The sequence below is a fragment of the Thermobia domestica genome, chromosome 12 (assembly GCF_964235325.1).
Source record: "Thermobia domestica chromosome 12, izTheDome1.hap1.1, whole genome shotgun sequence".
NCBI classification, from domain to species: Eukaryota; Metazoa; Arthropoda; class Insecta; order Zygentoma; family Lepismatidae; genus Thermobia; species Thermobia domestica.
In genome coordinates, this window is record NC_137465.1 from 130,296,032 (window position 1) to 130,321,461 (window position 25,430).

A 25,430-nucleotide genomic window follows, 5' to 3' on the forward strand; every position below is an offset into this window, starting at 1 on the left:
ACAGGTGTTTTTTCTTCCAAATAACCGCTTTTATACCACGCATACCCAATAGGATTAGCAAATCTGAGAGAAGAAAACTGATTATGATTCACTGATAGGATCTTAATTATGTTATTACGGAGATGTAAATTCATGTTACAGTTGTAGAGAAGGACAGTGTCAGAAAAATGTATCAAGAAGTTTTTCCACGGACTAAAAAAGAACATATCAAGAGAATGAATTCTACCAGTTGTTCCTGCAGAAATGGTTTCTATTATGAGTTAAGTCCTTTGTTCTTAAAATAGGTTCAATGTTGATGAATTGTGGCCACTCCACGAAGCTAATAACAAAATAGACTTTGCATTAGACGCTTGAAGAAAAAGTCTCTTGAAACCATGATCTCAAAAGACTTGATGTTAATTTTCACGAATTTGATACTTTCACAAGGATATTTTCAAATTTAAAGAGGTTGTTTCGGACTACAAGACCAAATGTTCCTAGAAAACAATTAACAGTAGTGATAACAAAACACCATTTGTAGAAATTAAAGGCTGTATGGTATAGCTATGAGTTATAGACTTTACTGACTGTGACACACTTTCTACTGTGTTTGTCCACTAGAGTACGTTCCGTCTGCATTTCCAAATTAAACCGTATTCATCAGAGTTATAAATATTTTCTTTCCCAACAACATGTGTTGCTTCACACTCGCGACAAATGCATTGGAACTGGCTTTTAACTAATTTATCTACAGATTTACTTTAATCAAGCGTCCTGTTAAAATAAGTGCAGAAAGGAGTTTCAAATCAGTCTGTACCTTCTCGCAGTAGCCCCTGCCAATTGTAATTGTTCTTGGATAACTGCTGAGCACTTCAAACCAGAAGAGTATTTGTAATTGTAATAACCATATTCGATCCGCCAATTTGGATTTTGTAATTTTAACGTCAGGTTCTGAATCAGCTGTCCTAAAGGGTGCACTGAAATTGCGCAAACTTTCACTCTCTTATGTGTAAACACAGATAAAGTCTTAACGAGCAGGCAACAAAATTGGAAATTGCACAAAGAATGTTGTGCAATGTTGCAATCATTACCATAAGCATTTCGACTAATACAAACAGTTACCAAAACGCAAGTCGTTTAAGGGAAATAATACAAAGTAATGGATGACAATAGTATTTTCAGTTTTCGCTATTATATGTGTACACAGGTGTCCTTAGAGAGGGCGACGGGGGAACATGTCCCAGTCAATAACGTTTTGTATCATGTCTAACTGTAAGATTGTCTGTAAGATTAAAACTGCAAGAAAATAGTTTTGGAAAACTGTAAGGAAAACCAACTTACATAAAATAAACAAAAATATAAATATTTGTAGAAGTTCCCTTTAAATATCGTGGACAGGCATTCAATCAATCAGAGATAAGGATTTGTTTACATTTTTCAGTTTTGGCCAATCACAAACAAGCTATTGTTTACATATTTCAGGTATGTGTACCACATATTTTAGTAACTGTCCTTTCATCTTTCTATAAATGATCCTTATATTTGCTTTGCATCTTAGTTACTGTTCTTAGGTGCTGTGAGAAAGATTTCTTATTTATTATCGTATAAACTGTTAAGAATGAGTGGTCAGTGTGCTGGTTGCGGATATAAGAGGAAAATAATATAACAAGCCAATGAGGAACGAGAATCACAAGGAGTCAATCAGGATCGTGAATTAATAGCAAATTTCTGTGAGGAGGGTAATATAAGTATAGTGAGGAGGAGAGAAGTCAAAAGGAGCGAGTTCGTCATGAGGAAATACGCCGAGTTAGGAATTCACAGATAAATCATGAGAAAATCGTATGACATCTTTAAAAGCTGTAGGATTTAAATTCCAAGGATTCAAGCTATAAACGTGGAATGTTCTGTAAATATATACGCATTTTGCTTGGTAAATATCAGGATGCAATATAAGTATATCTCACAAAGGAATGGCGTTTATACATTTTATTTCGGTGCAAAATTTCACACAACTTCTTGAAATCTGTTCTTGGCAACGTCGCGGTGGAAATTTGCGCAATTTCAGCACTTCCTGTTCTTTGTTGTATAGGACTATCAATGATCTAATCCTTAGAAAGAATTCCACAATGTCGTTGCACCGGTCCTAAAACCCCCTTGGCACGTTGACTTTATCATTTAATCTTCTACATGAAATGATTATTTTCTGTTTATAGTTGGAGACCACTCCTAACTTTCAAAGGGTGGCTTCTACCCTTAAACCAGCACCATTGCCGAAATAAAAAAAATACGTATCGATTATTTTTCGATATTCTACAAATATGCAAAGTTTCATTCAGATCGGTGAATTATACTTCCGTAAGTCTCCTTGTTAGTGCTGTTCGAATGGAATAAATAACTGACGGAAATGAAGTCAGAACAAAGAAAAAACACCGATGTTACGAAGAGACTGAGCAACGTTTGTAAAAATTACAAATTTAATGATTTAATTACATTCTTAAAAAGAATTGCGTAAAATTTTAGATTCTGAGTGAGTTATTCTATGTAATTTTAATTTTTTTCAACAAAATTTCTTTGAGGCATTGTCAGTTTGTGTATATTATTACTGTCTCAGAAACTTTGTGCAATATATTTATTTCTAATCAATAATGACGCTCAATACTTTGCAGTAAATTTGAATTAAATTTGATTTTTGAATTAGATTTGATTATTATTCGTTAAAACTCGCCTAAGGACACCTCTGAATCGAAATTATCGTTACGAATGCATTGGCGTTGTATTCTCATCCTGTAATTGACTCAATTACAATATTAATCAGTTTGCACTATTGCAGAGTAGCTACACTATGACACTTCATGGCTGTTCATTACAAGCATATACCGTCATGACTGTTCAAAATGCTCTCAAATATTTTATATACCGAAACGTCCTTTACAGCCAAGCGTCCTTACACCGAAACGCCCGAACACCGTAATGTACGTACACCGAAACACCCTATACCGAAACATCCTAGACCCCTGTATTAAGGGTGGAAAGTGGAACGGTTAGTATGCCATTAATCAACCCATCTCATAGATGTCCAAACTTCCAAACCGGACGCTCGTGAGCTCGGAACTCGCGCTCAACCGGTCTCGGACTCAATAATTGAGCACGAGCCCGAGCCCCAGTGCAATAAGTCAGCCCGAGCCCAACTGCGAGAAGTGGTCCCGAGTGTAAGTGAGCGCGAGTCCCAATGAAATACGTGAGCGCGAGCCCAATTGAGGGAACTGAACCGGAGCACGAATGAGCACGAGCCCAACTGAGAGAAATGAGCCCGACCGCGAGCAGAGTCGAGAGAACTGCCGTGTCGTGACAAAACGCTGTAACTTTGGCGAAGAAGTTTTGCGAAAATGAGCCTTAAAGTTTTCATCCGAAAATGTGATCTGTATCGTGTAGAACCAGTGTATCTTGACTTTGGAAACACGTGGTTACATGTAATGTTACGTAAATGCATGTTGTGTGATTATATTTGGTGAAAATTGATTGGTTGACCATTATTTCCTAGTTACACTGGTTCTACACGATACAGATCACATCTTCGGATGAAAACTTTAAGGCTCATTTTCGCAAAACTTCTTCGCCAAAGTTACAGCGTTTTGTCACGACACGGCAGAGAAGGGAGTATGAGCCCGAGTAAGCGCGAGCCCAGTTGAGAGAAGTGATCGCGAGCGCGATCTGATTTGAGAGAAGTGATTGCGAGCACGAGTGAGCGCGAGTCCAGTTGAGGTAGGTGAGCGTGAGCCCGAGTTAGTACAAGCTCAGCTAAGAGAAGTAAGCGCGAGCCCAGTTGAAATAGGGGAGCGCGAGCCTGGATGAGTGCGAGCCCAGTCGAGAAAAGTTAGCGCGAGCTCAGTTGAGAGAAGTGATCGAGCCCAGTTGAGACAGGTGAGCGCGACCCCAGTCGAGAGAGATGAGCGCGAGCCCGAGTGAGTGCGAGCTCAGTTAAGAGAAGTGAGTGCGAGCAAAAATGAGCGCGAGCCCAGTTGAGACAGGTGAGCGCGAGCCCGAGCGAGGCCCAGTGGAAAATGGCCGTCTATGATGCATACTGCGATTTTATCCTTCAATTTCTATCCTTGATTATGGTAAAAATGCAAAGAAAAAGAGCCAAACCTAAAGAGAATTCATAAGAATGTAGGGTCATTTTTTTTTCGAACTTGTTGTATTTTCGAATTGTAGAAAAGCACACCAGTCGGTTCAGAGAAGTTCGCACGAAAAACTGACCCTCAAAAGTAAGCTACCCTTTTGATTTCTTCACTTGAGTCGCTTTTTAGAAAATCAAACGAAAAGAACTTATACTCAAGAGTAAACTATCTTTTATTTATATTTTTGGCACGAAGGTCTTATACCACATTGTCAGATGCTTATCGAAATATTTGTGAAATATGTGCGAAATCAACTGAATCTTTTTTTCTTTTTTGAGCAAATCACCCGAAAACTCTTCTTCGAAGCAAACTATTATGTGTAGGTTTTTCCAGAGATATCACTCATACTATAGTATAGGGTTGTTAATGATGTAGTGATATATGAAATATAAAAGTTAGTCTTTTTCGAGAAAATCGAGTTTCTTTTTATTTTCACTCTTGAGTAAAGTGCCCTTAATTATGGGTGTAGGAACTTCGGATCCTTCTAAAGAATCTCATACAATTCTTAGGATTAAAATTTAGTGCGAATACATTGAACTGCCTGGTCTCTAGGTGTTCAAACATGTTTACATCGGGACGAACTAACAGATGGACTGCGATAGTCATTCAAAAATCGTAGTGTACGCGCCTTTGGCGTGGAGACCCAGGTTCGATTTCGGCGGGAGCTCATGTGGTTCGGATTCCACGTTAATCAGTAGGTCCCGTCTCATAGCCTCGCTGCTGAAAAGGACGTTAAACTCAAAATCAACTCAACTAATTAAAAAATCACTCTATCGGCATGTTCGATGACTGCCTTTCCAAAGTTTGCTTGAGTCTACCCAATAGGGGGCTCAAGATGTTGATGTCGATGCCGTTTCATATATTTCTACACTATATAGTCATTCTATACGTATAATAGTATGGGATCAGTGTTTTGGACAGCCACTGGCTGGTCTTTTTATATATAACCTATGGATTACATGAGCAATGTGTTTCTAAAACAGGGAGTAAAGATCATGAGTTAGTCAAGTTTTAGTCTACTTACTATGTGCCTTATGCAGAGTCGTTTTGAAGAATGATTAGCGTTATACTAAAGACGTGACTATTGCAGGAAACATATGTTAGTCGAACTCTTTAGTATAGTACTAATGACGACATAATTACGACTCCGCATAAGGCCCAATCACACTTGGAATCATCTCTTATTAAGGGAGAATGGTTTTTGCAATTTTGTTGCTGTACGCAGAAATTTGCGAAGACAGGTGCGGAATGTAGCCCTTAGTGAAACTCGTGAGTTTGAGTCAGCTCAGTAAGTGCGTATCCAAGCTTCCACTCCAGTGAAGTTTGTGAACGCGAACTTCATTGAGATTGGTGACCAGTGGTTCTAAGAATATGTACTTTATCTTCTGTTTTACAATGGTTACATGGCAGCTCTGGTTGCACTGTTTGTGCGTATAGAACTTCCTATGGCGATTCAAGCACGCGATATGGCATTTATTATAGGTATAGGTTGATTTGAAAGGGACTATCATTAATAACAGCTCATTTTTTACCCCTTATAATGTGTTTTCAATTAGAACACGACATATAACAAAGTGCATATCATAGATTAATTGAAGAAAAATCGTCATCAAGTTCCTTATGCCGAGGCAGTTTACGCCAATATTGCGTAGCTTAACGCAATACATGCTAATATCTATTACAACAGCTATGGCTTTTGTTGCAAACTAAAACGCAGATCTCACGTCACTTTGACGCTAACTGTTACTAAAACTATCCCTATTATATTAGTCATTGCTGTTGTGTTTTTCTTTTGAAGTCTTTGCAGAAGGATAAAGTTGTTCCGGATGTGGGAGGAGTAATCTGTGATTAGTAGGTACAAATATGGCCGCTCCCTTAGCAGCGGAGCAGGAGCAGGTGAGAAAAAATATAAGAAAACTATAATTTCCATTTTATTAATGGTTTTCCTGTTTTGAGTATGGTTTGGGCTTGTCTTTTTCATACATTATGGCTCGAAATACATGTTCCTACACCGTCTTCTTTTGGTTTCTGAAGTATGGTCGTGTTCGCAAAGGTATCTGATTGATGACATCCGCTCTGTTTTGCGGATATTGTTGTAAGATTCTGAAAATACAGGTAAAGAAAAATATAAATGCATCACGCAGTATTTTCTTAGAACGCGTATAAGTCGAACAATATGTATATATTTTCTTTTGCCAATACAGTTCTTTGTGTAATTGTTATGTGAACATTTGATGACTGAACAATATTTTTGTGTCAGATTGACAGCACAGTAATCTGTTCATGTTTTTCGAGATATGTTGTCTAAAGATCGCGTTTGGTTTAATGTGAAATAACATTAAGTATTAAAGTAAAGCGACAGTTTATCTATAGCAATTAGTAATGAACTTCTTTTTCTTGAGTTTGAATATTACTAACATCTACTCTGCTACTTACCTTTCTAGTTGGGGATCCTTTTGTACAGGACTAAGAGAATAATATATTCATTTGTTGCTGTTTCTAAATGGTACAACACGAACATGAACAAGAAGAAGTTGGCATACTACTGGACCAGTAATTTCACTTTGTACCAAAATAGGAAAGGTGGGCAGTTTGGGAAAATCATAAGAGGTTGTTGGGGTGTTTGTTACTGGAAGAAATTTTAATTTCTCACCCATCAGGTACACAGCATGTAAACTTAAAGTTCGCGTGCACATCAGGATTTTTTTTTTTTTTTAATTTTGTACATATTTTACTTACCTTATATATACTACTTTCCGCTTCACTCTTAACACCGTGTGAAGAGCAAGTCATTTCTAATCGCTAGAAAATGAAATTAAATCGGAACTAATAAAAACAACGAAACGCAGCTCAAAACAATCTTCATGATATGGGATTGACACCGGTAATTCTTTCTTATTCTTCGTTTGTCTGTAGGCATAAAGGTGAATGTTCCGTTAAGGGGGTCCAGTAATTTCTTCCACACGAAATTTGCAATTTCTCCACTTCTTTCCATTGATATTCGTTTGATTACATAATATAACGTTATATTAGGTTAGTTTTGAATCCCCTTAACGGAACATTGACCTAAATAAATACACTATTAAAGGGAACTTAACACATTGTATAATCTCTGCTTTGATAACCAGTAAAGAGAGTGGCAGGGTCCTCACTGACCAGATAGATAAAAATGAGGGGTGTTGAAGGTTTCCAAAGATAGGAAGGGCAGGAACGATGAACTAAAAGGAAGTAATACTAGTTATAAAAGTCAGGTTATGGCTCTTCCACGGATAGGTCTACATTCTGACAGTGGCATATTAGGGGGCTATCGGGCTCAAGCTTCCCGCTCCTGAAATGAATTTGTTAGTTTTTCGCATTCCACGCACAACAATAATCTTTACATTTGTAAGAATTTCATTGACTTTCGATTTCTTATGCTCTTTGCTCAGAAATAATGCTGTATTTGTCAAATACTATTCCACTTAAGAATTGTTTTCCATTTTTTTTTATTTGTTTCTTCTATCATACTTTCGAACGTTGTTAGTTGTGATTCAATTCGACCCATCGTCAGCAACACCAGTACTAAGAGTAGCTGATTGCACGGATATAAATGTAACGGGACTTATAGCAAAGGAATATTTACATCGTTTAGTTATAAGGAAAGGTAGGGAAATTTTCCTTTCAGGCAATTCATTCATTTTCAGATCCTTCAATGATTCCGATTCCAAAAGGAACAGATTACTCGGAATAGTTCCTTTTTAATGTCCCGAGGAACCATTTCCTCCAAAACGGAATTGTGTTAGGAACTATGGTAGTTCCTGCTATACATCTTTTATTAATTATTTTGAATATAGTCTTTTGAAGTAACGGAAGATTTATTACTATTCTAATTTCCAGTCTTAGAATAGTCCTAATATTATCAATATTTCAAATAATACTCAATGTTTAAAATAATAAATGAATATATTACATCAGGAACCACCATATTCCCCAAATCCAGCAAGTTATAGAACAAAATTCATAAGAATCGAAAACTAACCATTATGTCCGAATTCCTATGGCAAAAGCGAGTGAAATACATTAATTTTTATTTACTTGAGAGGATGCAAGCTCCCTAACCCCCAAACACCAACTACTACTCTATGTAAAAGTTAAAAATATATTAAAAAATAGCAACTTACCTAACAAAAAATATATGAATGAATATAATTCAGTGGCGGCCTCAAAAATACTAAAAACTTCTATGACCGAAGAGAGCTTCATCATGTTCAACAGTTAACCCTGGTCCCGCAGTTAGACCTACGGAGTATCTTATAACAGCTTCCAAGCATACTTCTCTCCAGTAGGTCAGCCGATCGGAAACGGATTTTGAACTTAAATTTGATGTAAAAAGCACTCACTAATAATGTTCTCGTATTTCGTAATACCATAATACCACTGACAAACGTATAACAAATCAGCAGTATTTGTCTTACTTCCAGCCTTGAATTGCTCAAAAACGTGCCACTCAGAAAATAATTAATCAAATAACACCATTAAAAATGTTCATATCTGAAACCACTGCCTTTGACTACGTGCCACATTTCAGTCCCGTCACACACCGACTGATTATTGCAAGGTACAAGCTGACAGAAAAGCCACGTGACCTCTCTATTCGCTGCTATACAAGAGTAACTCTGACGTAGCTACTGGAACTGATTCGTTCAAAAAACCGGAACAGATTGAACCAAATCACTGAATCGAAATAATGAATGAATTGCCAAAAGGTGAATGTTTGAATTTTAAAAAAATCAAGAGAGGGAAGTAAGTAGCCTGGGAAATTAGGTAAACCAAAAAGGTGCTTCTTTTTATTTTTTATGAATAGAATAAAAGGTTAGATTCAATGCTAGTTTTTGTATCATATCACATAAGAATGTATTGATGCGTCTTTCTGTTGACAGGTATCAGCAAAAGCAATGAGATAGCGAGAAACTTTTTTTTTTTTTTTTGTTGTTGTTGTTGTTGTTGTTGTTGTTGATCGATTCAGCACTTTAATAGTAGGTTTCAACTCTATCACTAACCCTGTATTCCAGCCGAAAGTAGAAATCAATTACTTTTCAGCCTCATATTCCACAGAACAGAAACGGTAACAGATACCGAGAAGGAATCGATTCAGCATCTTAAGAATGTATTCTATCTGCATTCATCTCTGTCAGGGTTGGACCCACCTGAAAAAACCCACCTTAAAACCCACCTGGGTTTTTGAGCTTTTTGTTAGTATATTGTTGGTACAACTAAGGTGATTGCATTGAAAGCGATTTTTATCAGATTTTGGACTTTCCTGGGCGAATTAGATGCTTTCACGTTAAGGTATACAACAACATAAGACTTTTATAAACTTTTGAATGCACTGAATGACTTAAAAATATAATTTTAAAAAAACTTTAGCTTGAGGTAATTATAGAACAAATTAATATATAGATTATGCTTATAGCCTGTTTGAAGCAAGATATGCAATTTTATATTTTAGAAAATACTTTCCGTGAAAAGTGTGCTCGCTGACTCGGCGACGCCGAGGGACGTTATTCCTCATCGGGTTTAAGGCCATAGGTGCTGGTACTACCAGTAAATATGTAGTGCTCGGAGTTCCGAAGATTACGTAACTCTTACTGTTTCAAATGCTGAATTCAAATTTCCTTACTAGTGGAAGTTTCGATGTACACCAAGAAAAAGCTGCATTTTCGAAAGAAAAGGAAAAAAAAAAAAGATCGCAAAAGAAGTGCTCGGGAAATTCCCGCAATTCAACGCACAAAGCGTCGCAACTGAATAATTCAACAATAACACTATTTATTTTGCGCTGGAAGATATTGAATTTCATTTAAGACATTTTGAAACATGTATTTTATAAAATATGAATTATGTCTATGTTAATTGTTTTAAATTAATTTCATGGAAAGAGCCGTCTTACAACAAGTGCTCGGGAAATTCCCGTAATTGAACGCACAAAGTAGCGGAAGTGAACTCCAACCAGTGGCGGCGGCTAGACGTTAAAAGTGGGGGGGGGGGGGGAAAGACATGATCTGAATATTTGATATCAATTTTAGTTTTCCTGGTTGCTTGTAACACTTTGACGAAAGGTTGTATAACTAATAGGATACTACCTTTTTCAGTTAAAATACCGTATATCTTGTTTCATATTTTACTAAGTAAATTGACAAGGGCTACGCAAGTAGATACTAGCCCTTTGTACTCTTAAACAACGAAGGTGTAAGAAGAGATTTGATTCCTTGCTCATGAATATCTGTCTGGAAAATTGTGTGATCAGATTAGGGACCTATTTACGAGCAACGGTGGGGGCACTCGCTCGAAAAAGTGTAAAACGCTTTTTCATGCCAGCCATTCTGATTGAGGTTTTCCTGGTTTTTCCCCAATCACACCAGGCAAATGCCGGGATGGTAATAGCATATAGGTCCCAGGCCGCTTCCTTCCTTCCCCCATCCTTTGTTCCTTTCCTTTCCCCGGATTTTGTGCTCGCCGAGGGACGTCATTCCTCAAAACGTGAAGGGCTAAATGGCCTTATGGGCCGAAAGCCTAGGAATCTAAATCCTAACCTATTTAATAACAAATTTGCAAAACAAATAAACAGAAAGGATAATATTGATCAAATAATCATAGTAATGAATAATGAGGGTTGTTTTGCAAAAGTTATATTGAAACTGGAAATTAATGAACAACTTATATTTTTAATTCCACGAATGCTATTGTGTGTTATTACTCTGAGAATGACAGTGAATATTACAAGCATATACTACGACATTTAAAAAAATACTTTTGCAGCTTCCTGAAACAAGTTCGCTGCCATTAAGTACAGTTTTCACTTTCTTGGAATATATCAAAACTCAGCAATACTTAGAGTCACTCCATACTTCAGTTATACAAAATAATCCTAAAACCTAGAATTATGCTGAATTCACTAAATTTAATTGTATATACAAAACTGTATATGTACACCCCTAAACTCGTATATTACGCTGCAAAATTAATATTCCTTACTGAGCTCCTTCGTGGCTAAGCGGTTAGTGTACGCACCTTTGACGTGGGAGACCCGGGCTCGATACCCGGGGAGCTCACGTGGTTCGAACTCCACTTTGATCATTAAGTCCACGTGTCATATAACTTCGCTGCTGAATATGTTGTCAAACTGAAAAAAATTAAATCAAAATATTCCTTAGTATTAGAAAAAAGAAAATACATTTTAGGAACTGTCGACTTTTGTGCAATTAAAGAATAACTTGTGAAGGACTTCTTTTCTTGCGAAATGTTATCTCAATTAGTTCTAGAGCGGCTGACTAACATATCGAGCCCTTGCAAGAAGAAACGAAAGTACGCTGGAATTGTGGCGCTCCAATAGGTTATTTTTGGGCTATTTTTAGTGGTTCAAACACAATTCCTGCAGCTTTCTTAATTCCACGGGAAGACAACCAATACGTACTCATAGAACGACAAATACTTTATGGCACAATTTTTATTCTATAAACCAATAATACATACAAAACTTCATATTTCCAAATGAAACTATATACATTAATGGGTAATTTTAAAAAATTGGAGGGGAGGCAATTGCCCCTCCTAATCGCCGCCCATGGCTCCAACAATAAAACTATTTATTTTACATTGAAAAATATTTATGTCGTATAAGATATTTTGAAACATTTATTTTATAAAACACGAATTATATATCTTTGTTTTAAATTAATATATTTGGTGTTCATATTTGGCGAACGTCACTGAGGCTCCTGGGATGATTCGATCTACATTTGTTCGTTCGTCTGCCTGTACCACACATACTACAGGGTATCACTTTCGGGCTTTTAAGTTTAAATTTTCAGGGTACAAGCACGAAATACACTCAATTTCCTGTATAGATTTTGGCGGCATACCAACGTAAAATTTCAAAATGGCGGCCATTCTTTTTTCAAAATAGCGGATATCCACGCTACAAAGTGCAATTTTTGGTCTTTTTAAGTTGACATGTTCAGAGTAGAAGCATGAGACACTCTAAATTAGCTATATGTACTTTGGCAGCAATCCAACGTAAAATTTCAAAATGGCGGCCGTTTTTTTAAAACTGCAGTGAATAGAAAATTGTTGTGACAATTGTGACAAGTTGTGGCAATGATAATCTTGAAATATAAATCACATTTTAACAATTTTACCCCAAAAACATTGAAATATTTCGAAAAAACCCAATTAAACCCGAAAATACCCGAAAAAACCCACATGGGCCCAGGTGGGTTGGGCTTTTTCAAAAAAACCCGGGTTTTTTCAAACCCTGATCTCTGTCTTACTAAAACCAGAAGTGTATAAATATATTACTTCGATTTCAGTGTTAAACTCCATAAAGCAATTATAGTAAGAGATAGCGAGAAATTACTTTTTATATGGATTCAGCGTCCTCTCTAGAATAAGTTTCACTTCGATCTTTATCCCTAGATTCAGATCGAAAGTTCGTGAAAATTACGATTTCCAGTTTCAACACTCATCGCCTTCGTGAAAACATCGTAAATAGCCCTAAACTTTTTGTTTATTTAGTTACTTATTTTATGGGTTCAGTAGCGCAAGAACAGGTTCCATTTTTGGTCTTATCTCTCTATTGCAAGCCAAAGTTAGATCTATTACTTCTTGTTTCAGTATTGAATTAATATAGTTTGAAAACGAAAAAAAAAAATGAAAGTCACTTGTTATTGGTATTATGTTTTATTACGTTATTAATGTTTAAATGTTCCTTTAGTTGAAGCAGTTTATTTATGGATTTAGTTTTATGGTATTGATTTTAGTTTTAGTGAGCTGCATATTATGAGTACTTGCGGTGCTTGGAAGGACAAAATAAGTATTGATAATAGTTTTCGAATGTTTCGTTTAAACTCATTAAAAGTATTCGAAATTTCTATTGGTTTCTTATTTTGTTTTATATATACAGGATGTTTCAAAACAACACAGACAATGTTTGGGAGGTAATTCCTGACACCAAGATAAGACAAAAAGTATAGACCAACCTGAGAGCATAGATGCTTCCTTTCGGAGTTATAGGCTGCTGAAAACATGAAAAAAATGAATTTTAAAGGTCCATAGCTCCAAAACTATGGGACCTACCATAGTCGGGTTAAGACTTCATTTAGGACCTAGTACGTGCCCTATCCAAATATCCATGTTTCACATTTCTGTGGTACTTCAGCGACAATTTGTATAGAGGTAATTTGTAAGTACTTCAAATTATATGCCCGTAGCCAAACTCCCTCTATAAAAAATGTTGCGTGAGTACCGCAGGATTCTGAAACATGTATTTTTGGACAGGACACATATTAGTTTCTAAATGAAGTATTGACCCGACTACAGTAGGTCCCACAGTTTTGGAGCTATGGACCTTTAAATTTCATTTTTTTCATGTTTTCGGTAGCCTATAACTCCGAAATGACTGATTTCTACACCCAGATTGGCCTATACGTTTTGTTTTATCTTGGTGTCAGAAATCACCTCCCAAACGTTGTCGGTGCTGTTTTGAAACACCATATATATATATATATATATATATATATATATATATATAGAGAGAGAGAGAGAGAGAGAGAGAGTGAGTGAGTGAGTGAGAGATATTAAAAATAAACTATTGAGTATATACATATAAATGATGCACTCAGAGAAACATTTGATGTATTTTGGGCTATTAATAAATTCAAGGATTTACTTTCATCTTTTAGGCCACCAAAGAGTTCATAGATGTAGTAAATAGGATTAGAAGGAGGCGCAGTGCGGGACCTGTATCTTGGGCAACAGCTGTAAAGTTCTTATCAGCTCGCAAGTTTGATGTAAGTCGTGCTGTATCTCTGTATGAGCAACATGAAGCAACTCGACATCGTGAAGGTCTTGTTCACTTTGATCCAAATCGCGATCCTCTCAAAAGCGAACTGGAAACTGGGAAGTTTACAATTTTGGTAAGTGTCCTTTTTCTGCCTACTATCACAATTACCTCTGAAGGGGAGCAGATTTATGAGTAGAGTTTGTTGTCTCTACTTCGGTATAAATGTTCCCAAATTTTTTCATAAGTGTGTGAAGTAGTTCACTTTGTACCTTACGAATGGATGTTTATAATAATATTACCATTTGCAAAAATTTTAATCCAAGTTTAGTTTGGAATTTTAAACTATGTGTATAATTTTACTGAGTTCGAACACTGTTCCGTTTTTGTATGGTAAACTATGTTAGAGATGGGTGGAGGAAAGGACAGATTAGTTTGATGTGCGATCTTGTTCAAAATCTACTGGCTATTAATACTTTTTATTTATTTATTTCTTCCTTTCTTCAAAAACCTTGTACTCTTATCCGTAAGAAGAAGAAAAGCAAATGTGAATCCTGTGTAATTTTTAAGGTCTGGGTCATTCCTCGTTACGTCATCTAAGGGTGCCTATTCCACCATCTCAGATTTTCATGAAACTTTGTGTATAGCAAAAATAGAGAAATGTAAGAATATGTACTTTATTTATCTAATTATTTATTTGTTTTTCCCACATCGCCTCGTATTAATTTTTAACAGCTTCCGAAAAGTTACTTTGCTCGAAGGTTTTGTGAATGATGCAATAGAAGAACAGAAGGACATGTTTCACTTCAGTTGATTATTATAAGGCTGTGATTTGAAGTACAAATATTGAAATTCATTTTACGTACTAAGAATTTGATAAGCATATTGAAAATGAGATAATATAACATGAATATATTCCTAATCTATGAAACATCTGTCTAAAGTAATATATAGAGGTTGATTCATTTATATTCAACGGAAGTTAATGTGCAACTGTGGGCGAGCGTAATCTGATGCCGCTGAAACTGAATTGATTCGGGGAGAGGTACATTGTAGCCTTTTCCGACGCTGAGCTCACGCCGTCGCGCATCGTAAAAATATGTAAAGTGCGTAATTTTCATGTAGGTCGTAGGCTGACGGGCGGACACACACACACAAATGCCAGTGCAGACATAGTATTCTTTCGAAGCAGAGAACATCACTTTCATAGGGATGTGTTCTGAAACTAACATATGAAATTTCGACTTGTTCTGATTCCTTAGGAAAACTTAAGAGTGACTTACAGCATAAAGCAGTAGAGTTTAGAAATAGTACAAACTAAATGTATGTTCACCGAGAAGAGAAAAAATAGAAATCTTAACAATTGCACCTCATTCATTGTCACGGCAGAAAATGATTTCTGAATGTTCTTGTTTCAGAATAAATCGCCAAAAGAGCACGACAGCTATCAAAACAAAGGGAATCTCGACTTCACCTGAACAGCGGGAAGGGCATAGAATTACTGTTGACATTGCAGCAAAGGGCAAGGCATTTTACGAAAATAATGAGTACAATATATTCATATTTAGCACAAAAGACAAAGTTAGTTTAGCAAAAGACGTCTATAACCAGAAACATTTGCTAGTATCCAAGCTTAAGGAGCTTCATACAACTTGATGGAAAATATTCTGGCCTCAAGATAAGAATTCTAGTTTTGTCAACAACGCTATTGTCGCATAACCAGAAACACATTTTTAACACTAACTTTCGGTTGTCATTTTAATAAGAACACATTTAGTTTGCTTGTGCTGTATAGGTCAATATTCCCTTCTGCTCTTAAGTACATGTAATCACAAAAATCTCAAATAATTGAGGTGAGCTTATTGATCTGTTGGTTTGTGACAGACAATCGGGAATGTGTGCTTCGAATGTTATGAGTTTTCTTTATCCAAAGATGGAACACCTTATTAGATATTGGTAGATTTTTAAGTTGTTGGGTACGGACAGGAGCCAACTTCAAACATTACTGCTTTCTCTGTCTGACTTACAAGTGCAGTATGTCCAAGAAAACAGTCCTACGTCAGAGAAAATATTTGTTTTAATGGACTTAGAGGAAAATTATTTACTCATTTTACAGGTTGTAATAGTCTTGTCATTGGATGCACTTATCTTGTACTGTACTTCAGTTAAAGATTTTTATGTCCTAAAAATCTTTTATGTATTAATTATGAAACACAGTGTTAACTTTATTTATGAAGTGAAGAGTCATTCTCAGTGACCTTTACATACTTTTTTTTTTTTTTTTATTGTCAGATTACTAAAACCATAGGAGGGAAACCAAATTACTGGGCTTTGCTCGTGAATATTGTATGGAAATGGGTGGTCCAGAAATTATCGGAGTCCGGCAGATTGCAGTACAAATCTAATAAAAGTGTTGAAAGCATTAAAGAAAACTGGCCTGAAAAGAGATTAAACTTAACTTTTGCTTTCATATGATCTCAACACAACTAAACGTGCGATACGTTGTATATTATTGTGTTAATGTTTACGTTATACATAAATGTACGCAAGTTGTTATATATATGGGAAATAGTGCTCAGTGGTAGAGTCATGACCTTTGGTGGAAAGGACCCTGGTTCGATCCCCAGCCAGGCGAATTTGTGGACAGCATCGTATCCGTAAGCTCTCTCACATTTTCATTCTCACCAGTTATTTCATGGCCATTCACTTTCGTTAATTCATTCGTCTCTTTTAGCCTAAACGGTCTAACCACGAAAAAAAAAAAAAAAAAAAATGAAAAAAACTAGAAATTTCATTTAATTTTAATAGTTGCTATATCACCCTATTGTTCATACATTTTGGTTAATATATTCATTTTAAGACATATGATGTCAACATTTAAGTGTTTACTTAATGATTTAGATCAAAATGTATTACAGAGCCATTTTACTCAGTTTTCTGGCAGTTGAATGTTACGAGGGTCACTATGAAAGCTTTGAGATACGCATTGTTGTGGCACAGTATTTGAATTCCAGCAATTGCGTTCGATAGTGGTATCCAGAGCGAAGAAGCGAAACAAGTTTCAACTCGCCTCGCGTATCGGTGTGGCCGTATCGCCTTCACTTGTTTGTTGATGTGAGCAGTATTCGGCTGTCTAGAATGGAGCCCGAAAGGGAACATTTTCGGGTAATGATTTTTTACGATTTCAAAAGTGATTTGAACGAGACACAAAGCCTTGACCGTTTGCAGGGAGCATTTGGGGACCTTACTCCTTCCCGTGCTACAATTTTTCGGTGGTTTGGTGAATTCGGAAGAGGCCGGACATCGCTTAAAGATGAAGAGGAAGCTGGACGTCCGGCAACAGCTGTGTCAGATGAAAACATTGCCCCTGTGGAACAAATGATTCAAGAAAATCCTCGAACAACTTTCAAGGACATTGAATCTACAGTGAACATTGGATCGCCAGCAGTAACAAAAATTCTTCATAATCATCTTCGGCTCAGGAAGGATTCATCTCGTCGGGTGCCTCACACTTTGACTGAACAGCAGAAGCGCATGCGTGTGGAATGGTGTGAAGAAATGCTTGCAAGGTTTGATGGAGGCAATTCTCGACGCGTCTCTGACATTGTTACTGGTGATGAGACTTGGATCTATCAATTTGACCCTGAAAATAAACGCCAGTCTACAGTTTGGATCTTTCCAGGCAAAAATCCACCCACGAAAGTTTAGCGACCGCGAAGTGTGGGAAAGAAGATGATCGTAACGTTCTTCTCCAAATCTAGCCATGTTGCAACTGTTCCACTTGAAGAACAAAGGACTGTTACTGCTCAGTGGTACACCACTGTTTGCCTAACAAAAGTGCTCCAGAAGCTTTGGGAACGGCGTCCAAGAACTGGATTGCGTGGGATCCTGCTTCATCATGACAACGCGTCCGCACACACGGTCAACATCACAATTCAGTTTTTAGAATCTACGGAGGTCAAACTTATGGCTCATCCGCCGTATAACCCTGACCTGGCCCCGTGTGATTTTTTTCTGTTCCCAGGATCAAAGATTGCATGCGTGGGAAGAGATTTTGCACCCCTGAAGAAGCTGTAGTGGCTTAAGAGAATGTACTTTCAATACTTGAAGAAAAAGACTGGCAACACTGCTTCCAAAAGTGATTTTCGAGGATGCAAAAGTGTGTACAGTGTAATGGTGAATACTTTGAGAAAATGTAAGTGTTAAATTGATTTTAAGTATGTAAGTTATTTCACATCTCAAAACTTTCGTAGTGACCCCCGTGTTATAGGAAATAAAACTAATTTTTGAAAGTAACAATTACATTATACCCTCTGTAGAATGCTGATAGTAAATACCCATTGATGTTCTTAATCTCCAAATTAGAAATTATGTGCTCTTTCAAATGATATCTACATTAATGTCAGTGCCTACTAAATTGTGTCGATACTAAATTGTGCCTACTAAATCTAGTCTCACCACTTTGGCTAGATGTTTCATGAATTAGGAGTCCATTCGTATTATACTGCACCATATTTTCGTAATCCTCATGAAATATGCAGTTAATAATGTGAATGTTAATGTTTTTGCTTCAAGCATGTGATTGTACTGCTTTAATTGAAGTGAGACATGTGCCTTTCTTTCATCGCATTGTTCACAAACTTTTCGAATACTGTTATCTTTCGGGGCCAGTAAAAGGATAACGGGGAGTAATATGGGGAAAATCACTAATAATAAATAAATAAATTATTCGTATAAGAATAGTTGCTGAATTTTGAATTACATCGAAGTCCGAAATGGTGAGGTGGACAATGAATTAGTCAAGTAATTTCATCACTTCCGGTGACGAACCAAGTGCATAGTTACAAGGTTGAATGTATAGTAGGCGTACTAGCAATTACATAGGCATAGGCTGGTATACAGGGTATAACTTAGTTAATGTAACAGACTTTGGAACGTGATTCCTGACACCGAGATAAGCAGAAAAGGTCCTATGAACATCTAGCATATTGGGCATATTGACAGAATTGGCGAGGACCGAAAGCGTGGGAACAGTAAGTTCGAAGTGGTAGATATCGAAAACCAATAAGCTTAGAGATGGCGATCTAGAAAGTCTAGATGTGGCGTTAGTGTTCAATTCGTAATTGCTCGGTTCACATACATAGGTAACACTTGTGTTCAAGACGCTACGGTACTTGCACGAGTGCTGCAAGTGTTGAATAGCACAAGTGACAGCGCTCAGTTAAAACATGATGAGGTATTCAAACCACGAACAGACCGACATGCTATTCATGTGCGGTCGTTCAGATGACAATGGACATGAAGCAGTACGATTCTATCAAAAGCGTTTTCCTAACAGACGTCATCCATCATACAGCCGTCTTGTACGAACAGCTGTTATGGGAGAACGAGTATCAGAATTAAGTACGAATACAAGGCAACTTAGCTGTGAAATACATGTGAGTCACATAACTGTATGGTGTACATTACGTGAAAATGCCTTGTACCCATACCACCTGCAGAGGGTACAAGGACTGAGAGAAGCAGATTTCCAACCACGTGAAGCATGTGTTTCAGGCATCAATACTGTTCGCTGACGAGGCCACGTTAGGAAGGGATGGATCGTCAACATGCATAACGCACACATTTGGGCAGATGCACATCCTCATGGTATGGTTGTCAATTATCATCAATTTGGATCCAAGTTATGGTGTATTATTCAACTGATCGGCCCATAAATGCCATTCCGAAGACAGAATGAAGCATAGTATTTGACCTTTCTGCAAGATACACTGCCCAAATTACTGGAAAATGTTTCCCTAGCGATTTGTCCAACATGTGGTACATGCATGATGGGCTCCAGCACACTTCCTTGTGAATGTCTATCGATGGTTATACAACTTCCGAAGACGTTTGCTCGGGCGTGGCAGTCCAGTGCATTGGGCTGCCCGGTCCGTGGACCTGAATCCACTGGATTTTTATCTGTGGGTACACATGAAAAGTGTATGCTATTCTGTGAACGATGTCAACGACTTGGAACAGCGTATTCATAACGCCTATGCAACTGTTCACCATGACCAATGTATCTTCGAACAGGTTCGCCAAGCCATGATCCGGCATTGTCATGCATGCATTGCTGTCCATGGCGGACACTTTGGACAACTGTGATTTGGCTGACAGATGTACGTTTGTGTCTTTCTGCAAGTCGATATCTACCGCTTCAAAATTCCTGTTCCCACACCTTCGGCCCTCGCTAACTCTGTCAATCTGCACAATATGCTATATGTTTGTAGTACTTTTATTTTGCTTACCTCGGTGTCAGGAATCACCTCCCGACTTCTGTTACGTTAACTAAGTTACACCCTGTATAATTCACATTTAATTCTATGCAATACATTGCCTTATCTTATATTAACTTTTTTAAAATTTAATTTAGGTAAAAGGTTGCCATTCTGACTTTTATTACAATATGTATAGGTCAACACAAAACAACCATTGTAAGTTCCAACTGAGGCATAACTTCCTTGGAACCCACCTGAAGTGAATGATTCTGGAAGTGTGTCTTGTTGTACCCATGTTTTTGAGCTGAGTTATTTTGTGTGAAATGACAAGTCAGAATGTTGAATTGTCCTATGTATGATAATGAGAATGTACTGTTAAAAAGGGTTTAAAAAAAGGGTCTGCGCAATACTGCACTGTGCAATTTGATTTAGTATTGGAAAAGCTTTACAGTTTTTCATAAATTTCTGCAACTTTGGTATTTTCCCTTTTGCTGTTGAAAGTTATTTTGTTGAAAAATTAACCATTGTAAATTATTTAATTATTTTCGTTTTACATTTTGTTCGTAGAGGCATTCGTATGTATTTCTTCTTGGTAATCACTATTTTAAATTACTCTTGAAAAATTAAGATTAACTTAACACAACGTACTTCACTACAGTATCGTGTTGATATGATTTATTGTACAACTTAAGCGATGAAATGTCTTAAATCAGTGCTTATTTGTTATATAGAAGAGTAAATGGATACTGATTTCTCTCTGAAAAGCGTCGACGTTACAAAGAAGTGGGATCCGTTACAGTTCGTTGCTTTGTCCAGTGCATCAGAGATGACACATATCAATTTCAATGTGCGCACCCTTGCATGTCTGGGGTGACATGATAGTTATTGGCGTGATTGACGGGAATTAATGCCATTTTGGTTCTTTTTGTAATATGTTTAGATTATTATTTTTGGCTCAACGATGTAGAATCATAATATAATTTATCAGTTTTTTTTTTTAGAGTTAAAGTACTCGTGTTATTTTAAGTAAGTGGTCGATATAGTTGATATTAACATAGATAGAGAAAGAGCTTTGTATACGTTATTTGTTTTGATTGTGTTCGAAAATATCAAGTTTTCTATTACAGGGAAGTGAAGTAGAAGTGTATGTGCATTGCTAGATCGTAGATCCGAAATACAGAGAATTCAGTTACTTAATCCTTCATTTGTTTACCATCGTATTCTAGGATATCAGGAAGCTTTATTAACCTTACCTCCATATATTGTAGTCATGTATACTGGAATTGTATTAACGTCGAATGTTATCATCGTCAGTATGTTGTATAGATCACGAGAGTGAAAATAATAATTCTATATGTAGTACGCGTCAAAGTTTATATATTATGCACGAAAGAAGAATAATTTATAAGTATTTCTGCGTTTGTTAAAGTATATGAAGAATCATGAGCATTTACGTTGTAAAACAGTAATCAGATATACTATGAGACGGCTATCTTTGGAATTTGCGTTGCTGCTATGCTGATTTAGTTGATTGATTATAAACACATTAAATTAAATGCCATGTCTTGTGCGAATATAGTTTGTCCTGCATAATTACATCGTTATTACAATAAAAAAGGATGCAAATAAGAGGTTTTACCTATTTAGTAGTAATATTTACCTTATGATAGTTCCTGATATACCCCGTAATTTCTTTCCTTCTGAGAGTTCCCACTCATTGGGCGTTTGCCTACAATTGTCCTTATCCATAAGCTGACATCTGCCTAACGTATACTTGATGATTGGCCTACGTGATGCCATTTATAAGCTAGCTTTCTACATCCTTCAAGAAAGCATAGCGAAGGCGTATCCCGCAAGTTCACCACGTAACATAAGGTAGTACACAACACAGGTTGTGCAATACTGCCACAATCCAAACAATAGGCGCTGGTATTTGCCATTATCGATCGTAAGTGTAAGGTTAAACTGGCCCAAGAGGTAGTGTGGTAAGCCAACTGTTTAACACGATGGCCGCCACTCCGTCGGTATCTTCAGTCAGGTTTTTTGTGGCAGTGACGATGAGTTCTCGACAACGTCTGATACTTGAACTGTTACTCTATAAGTTCGAACTTGGGCTTAACGCTGCAGCAGCAACCCAAAACATTTGTCATACGAAAGGGGAAGCTGTAGTGAACCAAGCACAACAGCTCGTTGGTTTCAGAAATTTCGTGCAGGTTGTAAAAATTTCGAAGATCAGCCAAGGTCCGGCTGCCTCAGGGTAACATTCTGAGGTCATATTGAAAAATCTTTACCTTGTATGAAGGACGAAAAGATAAAAAAAAAAAAAAAAAAAAAAAAAAAAAAAAAAATCAACGGTTATAATGGGATATAGAATTTTTGAAGAAGTAACTATTGAAAGCAATCTTACTTAATATCGTCATTCTGTAAATGTATGTTGTCAGAACAGTCCCCCATTCTATTTCCGGTGTGAATAGTCGGTCTGAAAGTGTCCAAGCTTTTTCAGGAAAGTAGAGACCTGCACGGGCCGGGCCTGGCCCGAGACCCGAGGGCGGGCCGACTCTATTATTTCTTTGGGCCGGGCCGGTCCTGGGCGGGCCGATACTGATTTCTCTTCAAGTCGGGCCGGGCTGGGGCCGATTAATTGCAATTCTTTAATAATTATTGACATTAGTTAAACGATAATTAGAATAAAGGCAAACGTTGAAGAAGTGTGCCCGTGAAAAATGTTACAAAATGAAACTTCGAAAATTTATCGGGCCCGGGCCGGGCTTGGGCCAAGAATTTTAAAAAACTTATCGGGCCGGGCCGGGCCGAAAATCTCCAAAACGTTTCGGGCCCGGGCTGGGCCGGGCCTACGTACATTCGGGCTGGATTGGGCTCGGGCCGGAAATTTCGGCCCGTGCAGGTCTCTACAGGAAAGCCATTCTAAGTGAGGTTTTTGCTGGGTTTTCCTCATTCACACCAGGAAAATGCCGGTATGATACCTAACATATATTCCCAACCCACTGAGTAGTGTGCTCGCTGAGGGACATCATCCCTCATTCGTGACGTATTAGAATGGCCTTAGATGCCGAAAGTCCAGAAATATATTTGGCAATCTCCCGTGTGGGTTTCTTATGTTTCTTTTCGTTTGTTACGATTAAGGTGTGAGTGACAGGATGACATTACCTGGCCATCTTGGAATTCAATTTTATTTTCCTAATTCTAAACTTGATTTTTGTCTTTATAAATCTTTATTTTCAGCTAAGGATTTTTTTTATACCTGTGTATTTTCAGTTACGTGTCATATTTAGAGAAGCCTAAAATTGATAATCTCAGTATTTAGTGGCTTTAATGTGATCCTTGATTTTGGTAGACTAAAATCATGCTATTGTTTGACTCGTGGCTTCAATACGTAGATTCGTAAACGTCTGATGAATTAAGAGGATTTGTGAATAAATCCTTTACCGTGTGAATTGCATGTCTATCTTCCTTGATAACATTTAAGCTGCATTAAGATCGTGAGAGCAAAATTTCCTTAACTTTGTCTATGATGGAAGGAAATAGAGGGCAAATCTACACTTATTTTCTTTCAATATGCCATTCAAAGTTTTCTTTTTCGTTAGTTATTATTATTATTATTTTTAAGTGTGGGACTCATTTCTTGAAGTCTTTCTGAATTTGTATTGTGCTTGCTGATGTCAAGTAAAAGATCATTTCGACTTCAAATATACTTTGGCTTCATAGTTTAGATACCTAAAATGTTGTTCCGTACAACCATATTTGCGTGATATGTAGTGTGCTGTTTTGCTGTTTTAGCGTGTATATAATTTTTTGTTCTGCTAAGACTTCTATTATGTATTTTCGTATTAAACATACTATACTCTTTGAATATAATATGATTAAGTAGGTTAATAGTATTGTTTTCAAGTTCCTTTTGATGAGTAATTTTAAAATCATTCAATTAATTGAATAACAATTCCAGTTGTTAGGCTTTTTTTAGTTAGGAAAAACGTATTACTTACATACATGGGAAGAAAATAGATAAATTTGAATAATGAAATTGTCAGCATTTTGGGAGCCACATTGAAAGGAAAAGGTTATAGTGCTCCTAGGTAAAAATATCTTCTTTTGTTAAAAATAAGATGTTCGTAGCCTTTTATCAAAAGTAAATAAGGATCAATTCCGAGATGGGCGGATTGTATAGATATTGGATTTCGATAATGATCATTCAGCGTCGCAACTTTTTTCTTTAAGGTTAGTTTAAAGGGACAAGTTTTGCCGATAAATGTCACTACAGTCTTCGTATCTCTCTCATGTATTTTTTACCTTTCACGAAAATTCACGATTTCTCTTACAAATTTCAACCTAGAGATTTCAGATTTTTAAAGAAGGGGCTTCATAACCTATCGAAGGCAACAATCCGTGCCGATTTTTTATTTAAAATTTTCTTCATTGTTGAAATGGCTTGTTTGTTGAAAGGGATATCCAAACCTTTAACAATATAACTGTTTCAACAATGAAGAAAATTCTGAATAAGAAATCGGCACGGATTGTTGCCTTCGATAGGTTATGAAGTTCCTTCTCCAAAACTTCTGAAGTCTGTACGTTAAAATTTGTAAGAAAAATTGTCAATTTTTGTGAAAGGTAAAAAATACATGAGAGACATACGAAGACTGTGGTGACATCTATTGGCAAAACTTGTCCCTTTACACCAACCTTAACTCGTTTATCAAACCACCTATATATCGATAAGACGAGGATATTAGGTAACAAATTTTTCATAGAAGTGTATGGCTGTGTTTTAGTTATCTTTCAAACGTTCCCATACCCATTTATTCAATCGTCCGTGATAATGCTGGGTACTTCTCAACGAAAAGTTGACTACAAGATTTTTATTTTCTTTATTTTTATTTATTTATTTATTTATTTATTTATTTTTTTTTTTAGAAAAGTTGGAAGGCACTAATTATAATTTAGTGCTTTTGTAATCATTGCCTTGTTATTTTCTCTTAGTATTTGTCCTGTTTTAATTGTAGATGTTTTGGGGATAGAACGCGGTGAGACATTGGTAGAGCACGTTTCTCCGTTGCGCAGTTTGTTCCTGGTTAATGGGTGGCTTTGTGTTGCACATGTTTTCATATACAGTGTGTGGTTTTCCTTCTCTCAGAACATTCCCATTTACTTCTACTTCATTGGTATCATATTTGAAACTGATTA

At 36.8% G+C, this 25,430-nt stretch overlaps 1 protein-coding gene across 2 annotated transcripts in view; it reads left to right on the top strand.

Annotated features, from left to right (window-relative positions):
- The first annotated feature begins 5,905 nt into the window (after positions 1–5,905).
- Ptpmeg2 (Protein tyrosine phosphatase Meg2) overlaps positions 5,906–25,430 on the top strand; it is a 125,877-nt gene continuing 106,352 nt past the window's right edge. Inside the window, exons 1-2 of one of the 2 annotated variants that reach the window (XM_081734114.1) lie at positions 5,906–6,053; positions 13,874–14,107. In XM_081734114.1, coding sequence (XP_081590240.1) covers positions 6,021–6,053; positions 13,874–14,107 — 267 coding nt within the window. In that variant the 5' untranslated portion in view covers positions 5,906–6,020. Of the gene's footprint in view, positions 6,054–6,123; positions 6,273–13,873; positions 14,108–25,430 lie in introns of those variants that run through there. The other variant, XM_081734113.1, reaches the window with a different exon arrangement.